The sequence below is a fragment of the Castor canadensis genome, chromosome 4 (assembly GCF_047511655.1).
Source record: "Castor canadensis chromosome 4, mCasCan1.hap1v2, whole genome shotgun sequence".
Taxonomy (NCBI): domain Eukaryota; kingdom Metazoa; phylum Chordata; class Mammalia; order Rodentia; family Castoridae; genus Castor; species Castor canadensis.
In genome coordinates this window covers 139,584,317-139,602,899 of record NC_133389.1, presented here as the reverse complement: position 1 = coordinate 139,602,899, position 18,583 = coordinate 139,584,317, and the positions used below count along the sequence as shown (strand labels likewise).

The following is an 18,583-nucleotide window of genomic DNA, read 5'->3' as shown; positions in this document are numbered from 1 at the left end:
AGAAGAAGGATTGTGGAAATGATTCCAACATTACAAATGAGTAGCTTTTGGAAAATAGGGGCTGAGAAGACAATCCAGTATGTACTCATCACAACATTTATTCCTAAATCCTGTAAATTATTTGAGGGAACTGGAATAGATTTTGTTTCCTTCAAATGAGTCAAATTACCCTAGAATGAAATTTGAGGTATTTACATGCACTAATAAAAACACCTTTTCATGTTCATCAAGGAATTGTGAAACCCAGAGCTTCTGCAGCCTACAGTGTCCACTGCCTAATCCATTGTTCACAAATTTTCATCTCAATATCTCAAGTGTTCCAGAGCACTGTCTCACTGTCTAGTTCCAAATGAGGTAGCTGAATACTAGGCTAATATGTCTAAATAACTTTGCTGTGAACAAGTTTTGGTCAGAGTTAATTTGATTTGTTATAAACTATGTACAATAACCAGGGTGAAATCATAACTTTTTCTTGGAATGATAGAAGGAATTATTTGCAAGTTTCCTGTAAAGCTCTAATTACTTTTGTTTTATAACCCTTAATTCCCTGAACAAATTCTTGCAAAATTCCCTTCTAATTATGTGGTCTCAACTGCTGCGGCCGCTGCGGGGCTTCGGGCGGGAGATCCCCGGCATCCCCGCCCCAGGCTCCTGGCCGCCGGGGGCGCAGCACCGCGCCTGGCTTCCTGATAAAGGTAGAGAAAATGAAAAGGAGAAAAAATCAGTGATTTGTGTTGAGGGCAATATTGCAAGTGGGAAGATGACATGCCTGGAGTTCTTCTCCAACACGACAGACGTTGAGGTGCTAATGGAGCCTGTGCCCAAATGGAGAAATGTCCGTGGCCATAACTCTCTGGGTCTGATGTACCAAGATGCCTGTCGGTGGGGGCTCACCCTGCAGACATATGTGCAGCTCACCATGCTGGACCAGCACACATCACCAGTTCGGTTGATGGAGAGGTCCATTTACAGTGCAAGATACATTTTTGTAGAAAACCTGTATAGAAGTGGGAAGATGCCTGATAGGTGGTTCTGTCCGAATGGTTTGACTGGATTGTGAGGAACATCCAGGTGTCGGTGGATCTGATAGTTTATCTCCGGACCACTCCTGAGATCTGTTACCAGAGATTAAAGATGAGGTGCAGGGAAGAGGAGAAGGTCATTCCACTGGAGTACCTGGATGCTGTTCACCGCCTCTATGAGGAGTGGCTCATCACAGGAAGCCTCTTCCCAGCTGCGGCCCCTGTTCTGGTGATCGATGCTGACCACAGCATGGAGAAAATGTTACAGCTCTTTGAACAAAACCGGGCCTGGATGTTTACTCCTGAGAATTGGAAGCGTGGCCCGTAGGATGGGAAAAGTCTGCAGACCATTCCAGGAAAATACCCGTTAGCTATCAGGAGCAAATTGAAAAAATCTCTTACCAGGGCCTCTTATTTGGCCAGATTTATTTTTCTAATGACCTTTTCCACTTGGTCGGTGTCTTCACCATGGGACCAGTGGGTTTGTCTGCTGGCCCTTCGGTATTTGCAGCTGCACATTCCCCCTGGTGGCTTCCCACTGGGTCCCTCCATGGAAGCCCTGAGGAAGGACGCTTGCATCATGCTGGGTGCTGGGTGTTTTCAGACCACCTGGCAGGGTGGGGTGGGGTAGTAGTCTTACATCCCAGGTGAGGAGTTGAAGCTCAGAGGTTCAGGTTCCACTGGACAGGCTGCCTCTTCCTGAGCACCACTCCCCACAGCCCTGCCTCCTGTTGCCGCCCCTTGCACCTTCATGGGGAGAGCTGGCAGTGCGTGGAGCTGATCTGAGCTTCTGATTAAGACAGCCAGCATTGTAGACTTTCATAAAACCGTGCTGTTTGGCTCAAGCCAAGTGGTCTGTGGCTTCCTGACATAGGCGTTGCAGCCTCCACCCCTCCATCATCTGGATTTCAGTGGCTGCAGAAGAATCCCAAGTCAGCTCCTGAATGGTGCCCAGTCTCCTTAGGGATGAAGGTGCTGCCCAGCAGTCACCATTTCCATGTCAGGAAGTAGGATTTGGGGCCTGGACACTTTGACTGTTTCCAAGCAAGGCCAGGAGCAGCCTGCCCTGACTTCCAAGGCTCCCTCACTCCCTCACCCCCTCATGTCCTCGTGTGAGGAGCTTTGCCCTTAGAATGACTGAGCATTTGTGACCCAGGGAGAGAGAGAAAAATGGCCTTAAGTGTTTTGGAATGTTTTTGCATGCAAGGGGACCTAACAGGTCATAGAGCATGACACTGTCATTGGATCAGCTGTAATGGTCACTGAAGGGGCAATACATCATGAACCAAATGGAAAGCAAAAGAAAGGCAGAACTTTCTCTCTGTGGACAGTCTGAATGGAAAAGTCAAGGTTGGCCAACAAAGGCTCTTGATACACTGCAGCTTCTGGTGTTCTGGAGGTGGGTGGAGAGTGCCCCAAGAAAACTGGGCACAAGCACAGGAGGGGTTATTGTGAACTCTGGAGAAATACAGCAAATGCAGTTCCCCCAATACTAAATATGGACACCTGTGGACGTGGCATTCTGTCTCTCAACAGGTGCTAAGTGGTCAAGGATTCCAGGTCCTTTCTGTTTGAGCCAGTTTTGGGCCCTGTCAGCAGGATGAGGAATGGACAGCAGCAAAGTGGGATAGGGGAATCGTGTCCAGCAGCACCTGCAGCCCAAATGCTGGTGATTAACCAGAAAACTGAGGAAGGCAGGTACCTTCGTTCAGGAAACCTGACATACTGGGGCCATCTTTGGGAATTTGTAAATGAGCAATCCAGTACTTCCCCCTCAACTGAGTTAGAGCATCTGTTTTGGGAGAAATGTCATTTTTCTCTAGCTCAGTGGAAGTCAGTAAATCTTTCATTTGAATCCTGGCGTTAATTTTCAGGTGCTTCTTATGCTAGTGACTTTAGCTCCCTGCAATATCCTTTTTTATTTAAACACTTTTTTTCCATTTTTATTAAGATATATTTCTTGTACAGGGGGATTCATTGTGACAATTCCAAATAGTCCCTGCGATATCCTTTTGCCAGTAAGATAATGTGTTCTTATTTTTAAACACCATGTTTCTTTTTTATTATTATAATTTTTATTAGATCCCCACCTCCCCCCGCACTACACCATGTTTCTTAATATGTTGTGTAAGGGTCCAGAGAAGCCTGCTTGTCCTCACACCCTGGCATCTTGGAGAGCAGTGGTTGGGGCTGATTGCCAAACCTTCCATCCCAGGTATCACACCTGAAACAGCCAGAGCCAGGCTTGTACAGGACTGCTGTCTTGTGTGACGGGGACTGGTGGAAGCAGGTGTCATGAAGTGGTTCCCAACGTTGCCATGAATCTGGGCTGGAAAAGGGCAGATGGCACATGGTAGACATGACAGGGACTAGTTCTTAAGACACAAGGAGGCCTCCTGAGAGCCTCCCAGAAATGGCTAAGAGAATCATGGCAGAAGCTGGCATCCAAACATATTGGATTCACCCTGTTCTTACTCTGAGGCTGAGGATCTATGTCAGTATATCCAGAGCTGCCTAGGCTGCTTTGACTCCTACGAATTTTTTAAAAATTATCAAATAATATACATATTTTCTTTCAGTTTTATTTTTAGTAAGATTTAATTCATATTTAAGCTTTTTGTTTTACTTACGTACCATACTATTAAAACCATTAAAATAAAAAAAAATAAACTATGTACAATAACCAGGGTGAAATCATAACTTTTTCTTGAAATGATAGAAGGAATTATTTGCAAGTTTCCTTTAAAGCTCTAATTATTTTTGTTTTATAACCCTTAATTCCCTGAACAAATTCTTGCAAAATCCCCTTCTAATTATGTGGTCTCAACTCCTGTATACTTGAAAATCCACTAGGCTTACTTTGGAATATTTAATGGCATGATTTGCCCTACATCTGAATGTACAAAGAGGGCTAGATATTTTCTGAGATGCAAACACAGACACTCCCTTGGCTAAGGAAAGCATCTTATGTGATAGGAAAATAAGTACAAAATGTACCAGAGTTTTCTTTATGTATATGAAGAACATAAGATTAAAGTGAATTTTTGATTTGTAATAATGTTAGTAATATTTCACACTGTTATCTCATTAAGCTATGCCATCTATGCTTCAAGTGATTAATCTTTCATTGAATGTACTCAGAAATTTTATAAACTTTAAGGGAAATATGTAAAGTTGAAGCATAAAAGGAAAATACAGGTTTTTTTAACATGTTATATTTTAAAACATCAAATGTTGATTAGTTATACAAATTCAGGAAAATGTCATCCAGAGTTAGGAAATCTGGAGTGATGTAAATCCAGAGGCATTCCAGAAAAAAATACAATCCAGGGTTTTCTCTCCACTGAATGCTGTTTTTGACATGTTTTCTATTGAAAGAAGAGTCAGCTGATTAATGTGAAGATAATAAAATGCATAATTTCATGAAAAATTGATGCTATTGTACTTGAAATAGTGATTCACTCCATAACATTTCAATAATAGAAAAAGAGAAAAATGAAGAGCACAAAATGTCCTGTTAAGAAGAGTTTCATTTTTAGAAGACTGATGAAGTAGCAGAGTAATAGTGTGAGTGATTAGAGGCAGTGATAAAATAGTCAAAAAGTAATTTTTTCATTGTTAGTTTAATGTATATAAAGCACAAAAAGGAATTTATTGGGCAAACACATCTATAGAGGTACAACAAATGGCTCTTGATGATATGAAATGACAGTAATTCATTGAAAAATCTTGTCCCTCCAAGGAAGTCTGTAAGGTACTATATTCCTGCTGTCCTTTGATATGTGTGACAAAATAAAAGTTAAGCATACACTTAAATTGACATAATTCTAGTATTACTTTGAAATTAATTAAGACAATTAGAATTTAATATCATTTGTTTAAATATTATTTATTTTTTACAAAATTAACTATATGATGTAGGAGAGTTGAAAATTTAATAGCTCCAAAGTAGTTTTATATGCTTGTCATAATTCCTGAGTGCTTACAATTATAGTTTGGTTGTTTCTAACTAAGTACTGGGGACAGAACAAGTGAGAGTGGGAGAAAATAAACATTTGTTGAACTTATTTTATGCATATAAATAGTTATTGACTTGCTATGTTAGCTGTGATGAGAAGCATTTATACAATAAGATTGGCTCAGCATTTCACTAGCACATCTATTTTCAGATCAGTGTATTAGTCATCTTGATCATCCAGTCCAACACTGAGAGACTAGGATATGGTGTGAGGTGGTGGCTTTGTATTCAGCAAAGCAGTGACTGAGTGAAGAACACAGTCAGTTACACTCCAGTAATTCCCCCAAAACCTGAATGCAAAGCACTTGTTGATGAGTAGAGCAGTATTTCCTATGTTAGACATAACCAAGATGAATTCTAAGGGATTTAATGTTTATTATTCAGAGTGGGGTTAATAGTAAGACAAATTGGAAAAATTAATAAATTAAGCAAAAGTAAAGAGGTTTCAATGCTACAGGATTTTATAAAGTAGTATAATACAATAATCTCAAAAAGGGATTTTTATGTTTTATTATAAATGGGCTAAAGTACTCAATGTAAATCTATTCCATAGAATATCTCTCTAGGCCAGTATTTTATGACCACAATTTGGGACATGCTTTTCTAGACCATAACAAATCTACTGTCTGAGACTGATTTCAAATATTTGGCAATACAGGAGTTTCCCATTATAAAGGCAAAGCCAGACTTGAATGAAAGTTTACTTTTGAAGGTAGACTTCAAAACTTCAAGGCAGAATTAAATTTTTCATAGCATTACCTTATTTTTCTTACTCACTTAAAAAACAATTTTTAGAGCTATAATTTCATAATAGAGTTAAACTCTTGATTATAATTAATTTGTGGTAATAGAATTATTCATTTCTATTTGAAGTGATTAAAACAAAACCTCTTTAGTAAAATTATAAACTATAATTCAAGTATTACACGTGTCTATTCTGATTAATTCAGTTTCTAAAAAATTGTTATGGAGAGAAGAAAAGTTTTTTTCTTTTAAACAAAATTCTTTATACATTTGAGCAAAACTGTTAATTGAACTGCATTATCAATTTTGTTAATCTATTTTTGGTATTAGCTTTAGTTGATTATAAGATATAATGGTTTAGAAAATGTTGTTGCACTATTATTTCCGCTCCACAATTCATTTTATTAATCAATAATATTTTAAAGAAAACCAAATTATTCATTTATTGTTAGAAACTTTGGCATCTTTACCTATCTAAAAGTTCACACTTTAAAATAATCAAGCAAAATAAATAAAAAGTCTACAGGTTGGAAAGGAAGAGAAACAACCAACTTTATTTGTGGGTGGTATGATATTATTGACTACACAAATAATTCCAAAACATATGCAAAAATAGCAAACAAAAAAACACAACACCTTGAATTAACAAGTGAGTTGATCAAAATTTCAGTATATAAGATCAACATACAAAGCAAAGTTCATTTGCAGTACTGGAGTTTGAATTCAGGATTTTGTGCTTGCTAGGCTGATTCCTAACCTCTTGAGCCACACCTCCAGCCCTCTTTTTGCTCAGACCATCCTGGACTGAGATCTTCTTATTTATGCTTCCTGCTGTTGCTGGGATGACAGGCACAAGCCACTAAGCACAGATTTTTTTTTATTGAGATGGAATCTTGCAAACTTTTTTGCCCCACTGACCTGGGACTGTGATCCTCCCAATTTCATTCTGCCAAGTAGCTGGGATTACAGATATGAGCCACTGTTATCCAGCTGAACAATCCACTTTTATATGCTAATAATGAACATGTGTAGAAAATTCACAGTTGCTACAATGAAAATGAAAACATACATAAATCTAATAAAGTATTTATAATTATAAGCATTACAAAATACTAATGAAAGAAATTTAAGAATTTAAGTAAACAAGAAGCAATACTGTTTATGGATCAAAATACACAACATAATAAAGACATCACTTCTTTCAAAACTGGTCTGCAGTTTTATCACATTTCTTATCAAAATCCTAGAAGATTTTTTTAGACATAAATAAAGTCATTCTAAAATTTGTGTGGAAAGGCAAATGGACAAAAATCACTAAAAACAATTTTGGCAAAGGATAATAAAGTAGGAAGAATCACTCTACCTGATAATGTTGACTACTACTCAGCAAGAAAACAAGCTATTGATCATTGTGACAGCTTTGATGGATCTCAAAGGAATTATGCTGAGTGAAAACAGCCAATCTCAAAACATAAAATGCTCTTTGATTCTATTTATAAACATTTTTGAAATGCTAATGTTATTGAAATGGAGACTAGATCAGTGCTTGACAAGGGCAGGATGAGGAGAGGAGGAAGGTGGCTGTGGCTAGTAAAAGGATAGCCTGAGGGATCCTTGGGATGGGACAGTTGTATTCTTGGCTGGGAAGATAGTGTATATGAATCTCCATAGGTGATAAATTACAAACAGTACATATATGAGCACACAAATGACCATGTATAAAGCTGGTGGAATCTGAATGAAGTCAATGGATTTTATTAATATTCATTTCCTGGTTGTGACTTCCTGTATGAAGAATATAGGGTCTTCCCTTTATTCTTTCTTACAGTTATATATAAATTTATAATTCCTGAAAAGAAAGTTAAAAAGATAATAAAACATGGTTAATAAAATGTATTTTATAAAAGATGAGGTCCAGTATGAGGTGTAGTTTTTTGTCTTTTGCTCTCTAAAAGGTCATATTAGAAAAAAATGTTTTGAATAGAGAAAATTCTGTTATGGTAGTATTGAGCTCCATCTGTTCCTAGAACAGACTATGAATCATCCTCATCTATTATTAGCATTAGATTACATCTGGAGGTCAGCTGGTTTTTGTGAGTTTTGTCTAGACTATGATAAATCTGCTCTAACCAAAGTGTTTTATTAATCCATTTATGTTCTGCTCCTTAGGATGATCTCCACAGGTGGATTACTATAGTTGATTGCTGTTATACAAGGTTTCATACTTTCCCCACGTACTTTGATGACTGGGTTTCATGAAAGTCATGTGCACTACATTTGTGTTCTCATTTCATTCATATTTATTCTTTTCTTTTTTTTCCTTTTTCTTTTATTATTCATATGTGCATACAAGGCTTGGGTCATTTCTCCCCCGTGCCCCCACCCCCTCCCTTACCACCCACTCCGCCCCCTCCCTCTCCCCTCCACCCCCTCAATACCCAGCAGAAACGATTTTGCCCTTATTTCTAATTTTGTTGTAGAGAGAGTATAAACCATAATAGGAAGGAACAAGGGTTTTTGCTGGTTGAGATAAGGATAGCTATACAGGGCATTGACTCACATTGATTTCCTGTGCGTGGGTGTTACCTTCTAGGTTAATTCTTTTTGATCTAACCTTTTCTCTAGTACCTGTTCCCCTTTTCCTATTGGCCTCAGTTGCTTTTAAGGTATCTGCTTTAGTTTTTCTTTTCATGTGATGCTCACTTCTCCCACTGTGGAACAGGTCTAAGTTCAAAAAGGTTTTGCATACTTTCCTTTAATTATGTAGCACAATTTAAACTGGTCTAAAAAGCCTCTTACTTCCTTTGGAAAAATTTTACATCTATAAATATCCTTTAAAATAAAAAAGCATTCAGTTGATTAGGTTGAAATACATGTTTTCCTTTTCAGTTGAAAAGTTACATTTAGAAACTATATACAGTGAATAAAAATCTTTCTAGCACTTATTCAGAAAAGAATTGCTAAGGTTCTAAAGATTACCTTAATATATACTACAACATATCTATGTTTGTCATACAGATATGAAATACACATACATATGTATTTATATATATACATTTTACATGTTCTATTATGTAAGTATGAAAGATAATAAAAGATTATGCTATGCAAATATTTAATCTGCCTTAAAAATTAACCATATTTAGTACTTTCTGATGTTTTTAAATAGACCTCTATAAAATACTTTTGAAAGATGCAATTTATAAGGAAACAGCATATATGTCCAAAACAATTGAAAACTTAAATAATGTCTAAGACTGCTATTTTAAAGAATGCTCTAAGGAACACCATTGTTCATATATTTTATTCATGCTACAGACTTCTTAGTGAAAATAATGAGCTAGAAGATTGCTTTAAAACATGGTGTATTTCTTATGGTTTATAAATTCTCTACTATTAAAATATTTAAAAATCTTACCAGAGGATTGATAAGTGATTAGGAACACATTAATTCCACTTTTCTTTTCTGCCAGATAGCTTGGCCAAGTCATGACTCAAGCTTGAGAGGTTAGTAAATGAGTGAATAAAGGCACTCTTTTCTATCTCATTGAATTCTGCTTTCAGATGCTTATTCTTTATCATTATTCCTCAATTTCCTTTCTCTGTATGCCTCAAGTTTGTACCAGTCCTCTGGCTCATCATTTAAGTTAGGTTTGTCACTAGTTTTGAGTTTCTTCTCTACTAGTGGCTGTCAATTCCACACGTGCATATGGCTTCTGACTGCTATCATTTCTTTCATCTACTAGTTTGGAACCCAAAGGTAATCCTTAAAAACACCTTTGAAAGACTACAAATATAAGACCTTGAGTGTGCACATGTTAAGCTACCATAGATCTCCTAAAGTCCCAATATTTTTCCAGCCTCCAGAACATTTTACATGTTCTGTGTACAAAACTTGCATAGAAAGTAAAATTTTGCATCGCAAACAAATTATTTTAGCATATAACAGGATAAGTTATTTCACAAAAATGTTAGTGACGCATTGTTAAAATGTGACATGGTAATAGCTGCACATGTAAATGTGAAACGATTTTCCTTCAGGATTCAAAAATGAAAATAATTTACCCAGATTAGTTCCCTTCTTTCTGCCTTTACTGTCATTACTTCCATTCAGACTTGTTTCTACATGGATAGAGGAATGACTTCCTGTTTTCTTCTCCCTTTTCTTCCATCCAGAACAAGACTGTGAGGTTTTTCTTTTTAAAATAGAGCCTTGATAATTTCATTCTCCTGCTAAAACCAAACAAAGCAGATAGAGCCAATAACTCCTCATTGTCTGTAGTTCAAACTTGTTAGACTGGGGTTAAGATACTCAGCGATCTGACCTGCTTCTCCAGATTTGTTTCTCATTCTTCATCTTCATGGATGTGGTACTCTGTCAATTTGGACAAATTAATGTTTGCCATAACACATTTTGCATATTCCTGCTTTGTATTTCTCCCTATTCTATTTTGCCTGTTCTTGATTTTTTTATTTCTACCATTCTTTTTTCTGTTTCTTTCTGTTCTTTTTTTCTGTTTTTATTTCCTTTCCTTTCTTATCTTTTTCTTTTCTTCTATTCTCTTTTCTTTTCTCTTTTTTGATTTTGTTTAGTGCTGGGATTGAGCCCACAGCCTCATGCCTTGTAGGAGAGCACTCTACCACTGAACTATAGCTAGGCATAGTGGCATACCTCTTTAATCCCAGCCTTTAGGAGCTGAGGCAAGAAGATTGTGAGTTTCAAAGAATCAATGGTGGGGGATGTAGCTCAGTGATAGACCACTTACCTAGCATTTACAAGACTCCGAGTTCAATAATACTCCCCCACACACAAAAGCCAACTTACACAAAACTTTTCATGAGCTATCATTACAATCACTTACTGCTTTCTTTAATATTCATTATAGTTTAACATCTGTTTCTAACAAACAATAATTCTGAATAATTATAAAATTATACAAATTATGAAAACTATATTATTGCTGTCCCTATGCAGGGAATCACTGTATTCTACACATCTTCAGTATTTGCACTTTACTCTGTTTATTTCCCTTGCTCTGTTACCCTATGCCCTCTAATAACTACTATATTATTTTACATAATATATTTGTATAGGAAGTATCTGCCAAGTTGAACAGAATCACCAGAAATATTTATATGGTGTTATTTCAGTTTGCCTTGAAATTAAAGCTAGTATTTTCTTTGCCATTAAGTAGGTTCACTAAATGCAAGATGTGCTGTGGATTTTAAACTTGGGAGGTAATGTCTTTGAACAGAGCAGTGTGGCCTTGGATTCACATTGGCATTTGGAGTTGGCAAAACCCAAAGGTGCCAGACTGTACTTTTCCACCTGCTGTTCCAGCTGAGGTTTTGATGTTGGATTTGTAAGCTGAGCCAAACAGGTAAGGGAAATGATTGCCAACCATCTGATCCTATAGAGATTTAGGCCAGGTGGAAACTTGCTTTAAAAGTCAAACCAGTTTCATTTATGTCAACATGAACTATCTTGGATGTCTGCTTTGCAGACATTGCATTACTGCTGGTATTCTTATCATTATCATTAAAGATAGGAGTCACTGAAACATTTTATTACATTTTCAAATGTGACCGGGGAGATAGACACAGGAATGTGATGGCCAAAATGTTGATCTTGGGCTAGGAATAGGAGAAAATTATCATTGTAGCTTGTGCTTACTTTACATCAATGATCAAAATTTGGAGCTGAAATTCTATTTTTTAAATTGTTACTTTGGTGTGCCTTTAAAAATTTTTTAAATTTTATTATTATTATTATTATTATTATTGTGCTGGGTGGGGGTACATTGTAGCATTTTCAAAGATTCTTACAATGTGTCAAATATGTCATACTTAAATTCACCCCCTCCAGTGTTCTCTTTCATCCCCCTTCCCCTAATTCCTGGAACAGTTTCACAGGTATCATTTTTGTACTTACATACATGTGTATGCATTATTTGCACCATAGTCATCCTCCTACTCCTTTTCCCTGCCACCTCCCCCCACCAGTGCCAACCCCCTAAAACCTGTTCCACCTTCCTCTTCTCTGATTTTTTAGAAGAAAAAGCATAAAACATAATAAGAGAAATGTAGCATTTTTACCAGTTTAAGATAAAGGTACATATGAATATATGAATAAAGAAAAAAAAAGATAAAGGTAGCTACACAGGGAGATCCCTTGTGTTATTTCCATGCATATATGTATTACAACCCCCAACTGGCTCATCTCTTCTAGTCCTCTTCACTACTCCCAAATCTCCTTCCCATGGTGGCCCTAGTCAGTTTAAGATTTCTATATTCTTTCCTATACAGAGAGCACATCAACCACATCAAATTTTTAGTTTCCTTCCCTTGCACTATCCCTCCCACGCATGGGCTCCCCTTAGTATGACCTGTGTCCCATAATATTTCTGCATTTGTTTTAGGTTTATAATTCATATATGAGGGAGAACTTGTGGCTTTTGGCCTTCTCAGCCTGACTAACTTCACTTAAGATGATGTTCTCCAGTTCCACCCATTTACCCAAAATTTCATTCTTCTTTGTGGCTGAGTAAAATTCCATTGTGTACACATAACACATTTTCTTAATCCATTCATCAGTAGTGGGGCATCTTGGTTGTTTCCATAACTTGGCTATAGTGAACAGTGCTGCAATAAACGTGGGTGTGCCGGTGCCTTTCTAGTAACCTGACTCACATTCTTTCGGAAACATCCCTAGGAGTGGTATTGCTGGATGGTATGGCAGATCTAGTTATAGTTTTTTTAGGAGCCTCCATACTGTTTTCCATAGTGGTTGTAGTAGCTTACATTCCCAACAGCAGTGTATGAGGGTTCCTTTTTCCCCAAATCCTCACCAACATTTGTTATTGGTGGTGTTCTTGATGGTAGCTATTCTAACAGGAGTGTGGTGGAATCTTAACGTGGTTTTGATTCTCATGAAATTCTTGAGGAACATCAAGATGCCTATGAATTCTGATAATTTTATGGTTCCAAGTGGCTATTTTATCAAAAAAGTAGTAAAAAAATATTTTCAATGAAAGTTAAATGACACATCAATCAGTTCATTCAAAATATTTTCCTGAATTTTTACTTTTTAAAAACATTTAGAATTTCTGTAGAATTTTAAACTGAGATTAAACATGTGGGGCTCATAAGAGTTTGTTTATGATGATCACTTTAACACAAAAAAAGACAAAAAGCAGGCTGATTTATAGTATAAAAATATTCAGATGTCCTTAAGAGATCAGACAGTAAAATCTATCTGAATCACGGAGACCATGTAGCCAGTCACTCAACATACCCCATTAAAGGTGATTGCAAAGTCATAGTCAAGGATTCATTTTAACTAAATGGACTTTTATGATTTTCTGTCTGCTATCTTCCTAATTATTGCAGCTGCTTACTTGAATGCAAGAGAAGCGATCTTTTTTTTATCACAAACATCTACTGGGGAGACACCTGCTCTGTTTCAATGGTCTGCAATTTTAATGGTATCATAATGTAATTCTAACCTGCCCAACAATTATTCTTCTCTCTTACACAATTACACAGATGCTGCAATGAATGGTCAACATTGATTCATATTGTGTTTAACGTCTAATAGTTACTACAGTAAGAGTTAGTATTCCCGAACGATGAACTTTAAAGTAAGCTGTTTATTAAGATTTTTCTGATCAATACACTGGGTAAATATAGAAACTATGACTCCCACATTTTAAATCAAAACACTGGAAGAACCAAACACAAGCAGAGAAAGAACTGGACTTACTCCTTTTTTTTCACTGTCTCTTGAATCTTCATTTATGTGCAATTATCTTCCTCCTTCACTGTGTTCATTAATGAATTATCATGAATACTTTTTCAGTCTTCAAAGACTGCTAGTAAAACAGTGCTGTAGTTCAGAGAGAAAGGGTATGCTTACTCATTATCTAAATAGGATTATATTTAATAGGCAATCAATGCTTTTTGTTATTGACAATGAGTATACAGAGATCCTTTAATCAGAATGAGTTCTGAATGTAAGAATGGATTATTTCTTTCTCTCAGGAACTTAAATTCATTTATTTTATGAATTATTTCACTATTAAACATTTATTTAGTGGCTATTATATGCCAGGCATTGTCTTGGATTCTACAGAAACAAGGAAGATAAATGCTGAGTCCTTATCTTTCAGGAGTTTGTCAGGTCAAAGAAGATAGCAGGCATGTTGATAAAGAAGTCTGTGTGAGGAGACTCAAGCACAGAGCTTAAGAGTTTTGAGAGCATTTGTAGGAAACGAGTAGAATCAACTTTCCTTTTTATACTGTTTTCCTCCTACTCTTTAAAATGTCACATTCATTTTGTGATCTGACTTGAAAAATCTTCACCGATTTTATGGCAGCATTTATGAGCTGCTGAAAGGCTTCAGGGTGAGACTTCACCTGTGGGGATATTCAGAATGGAGCAAATATATTTTCTGGGCTAACTTCAGATGGGTAAGTCTTGAGTACTGAGAAAGTCGAGGGAGAGTTACTGGAAAACTCAAAACATATAAAGCAAAATGCCTATTAAACTCATCATGGGAAGATTGTCTTTGTAATCATGGAGTACTAGATGCCCCCTCCACTCCCGAACCATTGTTCGCCCAATAATACAGCATTTAAAAGGACAAACTGACAAACAGGTGAATGAATACAGTGAATACAGAAATATCAGAGAAAGGTAAGTGACTAGTCTTAAGCCAAATTTTATCCAGGCAACAAATAAACTTTATATATTGCTTCTGTCTCAGTACAGATAATTCTCCTTTAATGTCAGAAGGCTCTTATATATGCAGGCTTATAAATGATAGATTCTCCAATCTCTGGCTCCTTTTTTTCTCAATTAATACTACATCCTTACTCCCTGAATTTTATGTTCTCAGAGAAGGTGGTAGTTAACAAAGAAGTTTATATGGAAAATAGTGAGGCCAAAGGAATGTGTTTTGAGAAAGTTGAGGAGAAACAATGATTGTACTATTCTGATAAGCCTTCGTAAGTTAACATATATTTCTTCAAGTTTATTACCATATAACTTAGTATAAGCTTTATCCATTTCTTTCTGACATTGATGAAGGTACAGCAGCATTTTTTTATGATTAGCTTAAAGCTGAAGATAATAGAGACTACCTTAGCCATGCTGATGTAAGTTTTTTCTTCACCTATTTTCTTCCTGGTTTTTAGGGTGGAAAATTTTCATATGTGCCTTATTATTTTTGGTAGCTGTTATTCTTGATTTCACTCTTTAATTCCTTAAAGTTCTAGGAATGCCTTACTTTCTATGTATAGACTTTATAATAGTTACATATATTATATTAACATTGTTCCCATTCCATTTATACTTACTCTGAGCATATGCTATGCATACCTAACACTGTAGAACTGGCTTGAGCATCAAGAATACCTTATGAGCTTTCCAGCTCTTCATTGGCACAATTTACATTGGTATGTTAACTAAAGAGTAGCACTGGCTTATGTGCTATTTAAGTGACAAGGAATGTAATAAACTCTGAATGGCTTTAAAGTGAATATGGTCTATTTCTGCTTCTATTTTTGACACATTCTCTAAATTTGGGCAAGCACCCCCAATTTTGTAGTTTTTAGTGTTTTTTGTCTATAAAATGCCTCAATTATTTATATTCTTCATTTCAGTATCAAAACTGTATTTAAATTCTGTTATAAGCCATATCATGGTGTTGTGGGGCAAATAATTCTTCTCCCAATGAATAGAGTTGTATTGTTCTCAATTCCGTCTACCTGTCAGAATCATCTAAAGAATTTTAAAAAATGGATGCCCAAGACCCATACATGAGTATTCTAATTCTATCACTATTAGGAACATCTATTTTTCCCTTTATTGTTGTGATGGGTGGAAATACATTGTTGTATTTACACAGGTTATTCCAATATATGAATTCATCTCCTCATCCATTCTCCTTCATCTCCTCTCCCCTGATTCCTGGAGTAGTTTCAACAGGTATCATTTTTGCATTTACTTACATGTGTACACATTTTACTGCATGGTATTCACCCTCCTACCCCTTTTCCCCAACACCTCCCTCCCTCCCACTGGTACCAGCTCTCCTCTCCTGGGCAGGACTTATGTCTTCCTGTTCTCTGATTTTGCAGGAGAAAAAAGAGAAGAGAGTAAATGAAAAACATGACATTTTAGCTTGAGATAGAGGTAGAAACATAGGGAGTTTCCTTGTGATAGTTCCATGTATGTATGTATTATAACTTGAATTGGTTTATCTACTCTAATTTTCATTCTACGTTAGGCCCTTTCTTATGGTACTTTTGATCAGTTTGAGATTTCAACTATTCAAGTTCTTAGTTTCCATTTCCCTCTCATGCATGACCTCCCCTTAGTGTGACCAGTGTTTCATAAATATTACTATATTTGTGTTAGGTCTATATTCCACAAATGAGAGAGATTATGTGGTTTTTGGCCATCTAAGCCTGGCAAATTTCATTTAAGATGATGTTCTCCAGTTCCTTCCATTTACCTGCAAATGACAAAATTTCATTCTTCTTTGTAGATGAAGTTGCATTGTGTATAAATACCACATTTTCTTTTTTTTTAAATCTTCTCTCTTTTTTAAATTCATTTATTCATATGTGCATACACTGTTTGGGCCATTAATCTCCCCTACCCCCTGCCCTCTCCCTCTCCCTCCAAATCCCCTTCACTTCCAGACATTTTCTTAATCCATTCATCAGTAGTGGGGCAACTTGGCTGTTTCCAGAACTTAGCTATTGTGAACAGTGCTGCAATAAACATGGATGTACAGATGCTTTTGTTGTAAGTTGACTCACATTCCTTTGGGTATATCCCTGGGAGTGGTATTTGTGGATCGAATAGCAGATCTATTGTTAGTTTTTAAAGGAGCTTCCATACTGTTTTCCACAGTGGTTGTACTAGTTTAAATTCCCACCAACAGTGTATGAGAGCTCCTTTTTCCCTGCATCCTCATCAACATTTGCTGTCATTTGTATCTTGGTGGTAGCTATTCTAGCAGGAGTAAGGTAGAATCTTAATGGAGTTTTCATTTGCATTAAGGAACATCTATTTATAAATCTATTAAAGAACATTTTATGATTGATTTTCCTGGGTAAGAGATGTAGTAAGAAACAAGGAAAGTTTAAAATAGTAAGGTTCAGAATGCATACTTCTAAATGAATACATTATACAATATTAGATAAAATTTGTCCTTAGTTAGTCTATGATTCCTTTTTATTGGAGAATTAATAAGCTATGTTTCTAATAGAAATATGTCACTTTAGACAAAAGCTCATTTCAAATTAGTCTTAAAATTGGACAAGTCATTTAGGAGAGGCCATCTCTGGAGGTGGGAGGATTATGCAGCACACATAAAATGGAAAGCAGTCCCCACCTCTGGTAGGAAAATGGAGGTTGATAATGAGTGCTTCCTATATGGTACCTCAGTATCAGAGAGAATGGTTGAGGTGAATTACCTGCTTGATTGGTATCCACCTCAGCTCCTTGCCTCATTTCTTGAAAAGATTACTAGGATTAGGGAACTGCAGCAGAGCAAAGCACAATCCTTTTGTTATCAGCACTTTTCTTGACAAATATTCACTTCCTCAAAGTTCCTGGACGTGCTGACAGCTTCACTGGATCAATGTTGGATGAATCAAGGACTCCTTTTAGCTCTCTTGGAGGACATTTAGATCAGTAGGAATGTCCTGAAAACTCCTATGGCAAGAGAAATATTTATGCCATGAAAACTTCTAAAAACCTACTTGAGTAGGGAGAATATGTGAGGAAGATCAAAACCAATTAAAAATCTCTAAACTTATGGCTTTTAGAGAAAGTAGCTACCAAAGTTGCACTGAGATAGGCAGTAAGCACAGGGGAGTTGTAGAACACGCATACGAAAAGATACAGACACCAACAGCTGTCCAGAGTTCTATTAAAGGATTAATGAGGGAAGGGCCAAAATTATTAGTACATAGCATTCCAGAAATAAGAAATGATTGGACAATTTTCTGTTCACGTGGCTCATGTGAGAGACACCAAATCAGAACACACTGCTGTTTTTTTCATGTCACTTTTAAAGGTAATGTTTAGTCAGACAGGTTGATCTTCGAAAGTCAAAGGTAACCCATTATTGTATCTACTATTTCTTTATTTGAAGATCCACAGGACTATCATAACATTTAGTGCAATACTCTACTTTTGGAGAAATGAATAGGTAGACCACTTTATGCCCCATTTTCTAAATAAATTGCTTTATACTTCAAGAGGTGGATATTCAAAGTTATTGATTTAGACAAAATTTTAGGAAGGACAATTGGGAAGGAAATTCTTTTCCCTGAATTTTTTTGAATTTCAGAAATGGATGATAGAAGCACCTTTAGATTTCTTAGAGAGACAATAATTAGAGGATACTGAACATAAACAAAAGCTTAGGAAACAGGAAGGACTCAAAGATCAAGTTGAACATAGATACACACAAGTTGTAAAAGTAAAATCTCTTTGGTGATTTGGGTATTTGGGATGATTCTTTGAGCAGGGTTTCTACCTCAACAGTTCTGAGCTGAACCTTAGGCCCTACTGCCAACCATTCTTTTACTTTTCTCCTAAGTATGACATCCTAGAATGCCTATATTCTATTATATTTGGATAAATATTTTATCTAATGTGTAAAAAAGGAATTCAACACTAGAAGTAGATTATTAAATGTATAGTTATTAATTTTTAAAAATTGCACTACAATAAATAATTAATTAAATACTCCTATATTGTCTGAAGAAAATCTTAAAA

General features: G+C 36.2%; 1 protein-coding gene across 1 annotated transcript; it reads left to right on the top strand.

Moving 5' to 3' along the window:
- The first annotated feature begins 615 nt into the window (after positions 1–615).
- Positions 616–1,812, top strand: LOC109677725 (thymidine kinase 2, mitochondrial-like). Its single transcript, XM_074069552.1, is given in 2 exon segments — positions 616–1,022; positions 1,025–1,812. Coding segments are annotated over 2 exon segments (588 nt in total). The 5' UTR covers positions 616–760; the 3' UTR covers positions 1,351–1,812.
- The last annotated feature ends 16,771 nt before the right edge of the window (positions 1,813–18,583 follow it).